General features: G+C 63.0%; 1 protein-coding gene across 1 annotated transcript in view; it reads left to right on the plus strand.

Moving 5' to 3' along the window:
* STX18 (syntaxin 18) overlaps window positions 1–2,116 on the plus strand; it is a 95,292-nt gene that overhangs the window by 91,492 nt on the left and 1,684 nt on the right. Inside the window, exon 10 of the mRNA XM_023520186.1 lies at window positions 1,994–2,111. Within this exon, the coding sequence (XP_023375954.1) occupies window positions 1,994–2,111 (118 nt within the window). The remainder of the gene's footprint in view (window positions 1–1,993; window positions 2,112–2,116) is intronic.

The raw sequence follows: 2,116 nt of genomic DNA on the forward strand, positions 1-2,116 counted from the left end.
TGTGACAGTCCTGTTAAGATCACCAAGTACTAATGGTTCATATGTCATCTGTTTTGTTGTAAAGGCAAATCGAAGGGAAAGTGGTTGAAATTTCCAGACTCCAAGAGATCTTCACAGAGAAGGTTTTACAGCAGGTAAGAGCGAAGGCAGCTGCTTTAATTTCCATCTTCTGAGAGGACTGTGCCAGGTCCTCAGGACGCTTCTGAAGTCTGCTGTCTGCAGCTGCGTGCGGGTGCAGGGTGTGGGGGGACAGCTCCGGGCAGCTGCCCGCTGTGCCGCATGGTCGGCTGGCCCAGGGAGGGGAGGCGCGGGGCTGGGCGGCCCCCTCCGTGACGGGGCGGCCTTGCCGGCCGTGGGTCCCGCGGTAGCCCAGGGCAGGCGCAATGCCCCATGGGCAGCAGCGTCCGCGTCAGCTCGTCGCGGGGCTCGGCCCCCTCGCGGTGCCGGCTCCGGGCCACCTCCCAAGTGGGTGTTCGGTTCTGATTGTCTTCCAGCCGGAAACTGGCAAAATCTGTACAGACCTGATCAGTTAGCCTCTCAGCCTCCACAGACTGCGGGGCTTTGAAACGGTCACTTTCCTCCGCTGAGTTAAGCTGCACTAGTTGGCTGCACTGCACCCCGAAAGCTGCCCCTAGGCCACCCAGCCAGGCGAGGCTCCGTAACGAGGCGCACGTTCAGGGTCGTGAGGGCTGCCCCTCAACGCTTGGGAGCTGTGCCTTCCCTCGGAAGCTGCCGGGCCTCCCATCAGCCGCCGACCGACCCAGCAGGAACCTCCCGCAGGGCACACGACCCCTTTCAGAGGCAGCTCAGCTAGTCCAAGGCCAGCGGCGTCGGGTGACCCCGGGGTGAGCGCAGGGAACGTTACTCCGAGGTGCGGCCGTGACCCGGCGCAGCGTGAGCGGCACCGTGGAGCCCGGGCTGCGGAGCAGTCACAGTCACGCTCACGAGCGCCCCTTCCACTCCTGCTCCCAGCCCGGCTGTGCACGGCCACGGGGCCTCGGTCAGGAGGCTGCACTGCGCCTGCCCCCGGGGACCCAGCTCCCCGTCTCCCCGTCTCCTCGCCCCCAGCAGCCTGGCCTGGGCCCCGGGGAGGGGTCTGCAGAGCCCGCTGCGCCTTCCCCGGCTCCCCCGGAGCCTCCAGCCTGAGGGGTCGGCTCTGTCTGTTTTCGTCTGTGAGACCAGCTTTTCTCCAGGACGCGGGTGCTGCTCAGCTCCCTCTGCGACTCTCCGGCCGCGGTTGCAGAGCGCGGCAGCCTGGCCCCCACGTCCCCAGACTAGGTGGCCTCTGCGGGGAGCCAGCGGGCGTGCCCTCCTCTTCACAGTGCTGTATCAGTTAGGGTTCCCTCACACCCCCGAGAGCACGTTCCCGCCCCCGCCGCCCCACACCTGCGGGGCGGGGACCTTGCGCCCCTCAGACCGGCCTGGCACTGGCACTGTGTGGTGGCTGCTCATCAGCCAGCCGTTCCATGTAGGAGACCAGGACCCCATGTTTCTTAAGCTTTTCAAGTATTTGGAGTATTTTTTGTAAACATCCCATTTTGATTTTTAAACTTTAGCCCATTTATAGAGATACAGGGGTGAAGCGGTCCTGTTTTGAAGCCAGCATGTTTGAAAGCACGTGCACTTGAAGCTTACTTCTCTGGACTTGGCAGTGGGGAAGCCCCCAGTGTGCGGTGGCTGCTCTGTAGTCGGCAGCTCTTATGTGTGTCCCTTAGCATCCGGCAAGCGGCACAGGAGAGGCGGCAGGTGGGGGTGGATTGGGTTCCAATCCCAGCCCTGGCCCTTGGTGGCTCTGTGACTTCAGGCAAATTGTAAACCTCTGAGCCTTAAATTTCCCTTCTGGAAAACGGGCGTTGTCTGTTCTCGGGTGCCGTGAAGATTCACGGTTCCACGCGTGTCAAACCCGCAGCCCTCAGTCGGCGGCAGCTGCTGTTTGTGTCGTGCACTGGGGCGCGGGGGGGGCGTGCGTTCACTGCCCTCTTTTCTCCCACAGGAAGCCGACATTGACAGCATCCACCAGCTCGTTGTCGGGGCAACCGAGAACATCAAGGAGGGCAACGAAGACATCAGAGAGGTGTGTACCCCCGGGCCCCGGCCCCACCGTAGCGTTAGCTCC

Source organism: Pteropus vampyrus, unplaced genomic scaffold (genome assembly GCF_000151845.1).
Source record: "Pteropus vampyrus isolate Shadow unplaced genomic scaffold, Pvam_2.0 Scaffold252, whole genome shotgun sequence".
In the NCBI taxonomy this organism is placed as follows: domain Eukaryota; kingdom Metazoa; phylum Chordata; class Mammalia; order Chiroptera; family Pteropodidae; genus Pteropus; species Pteropus vampyrus.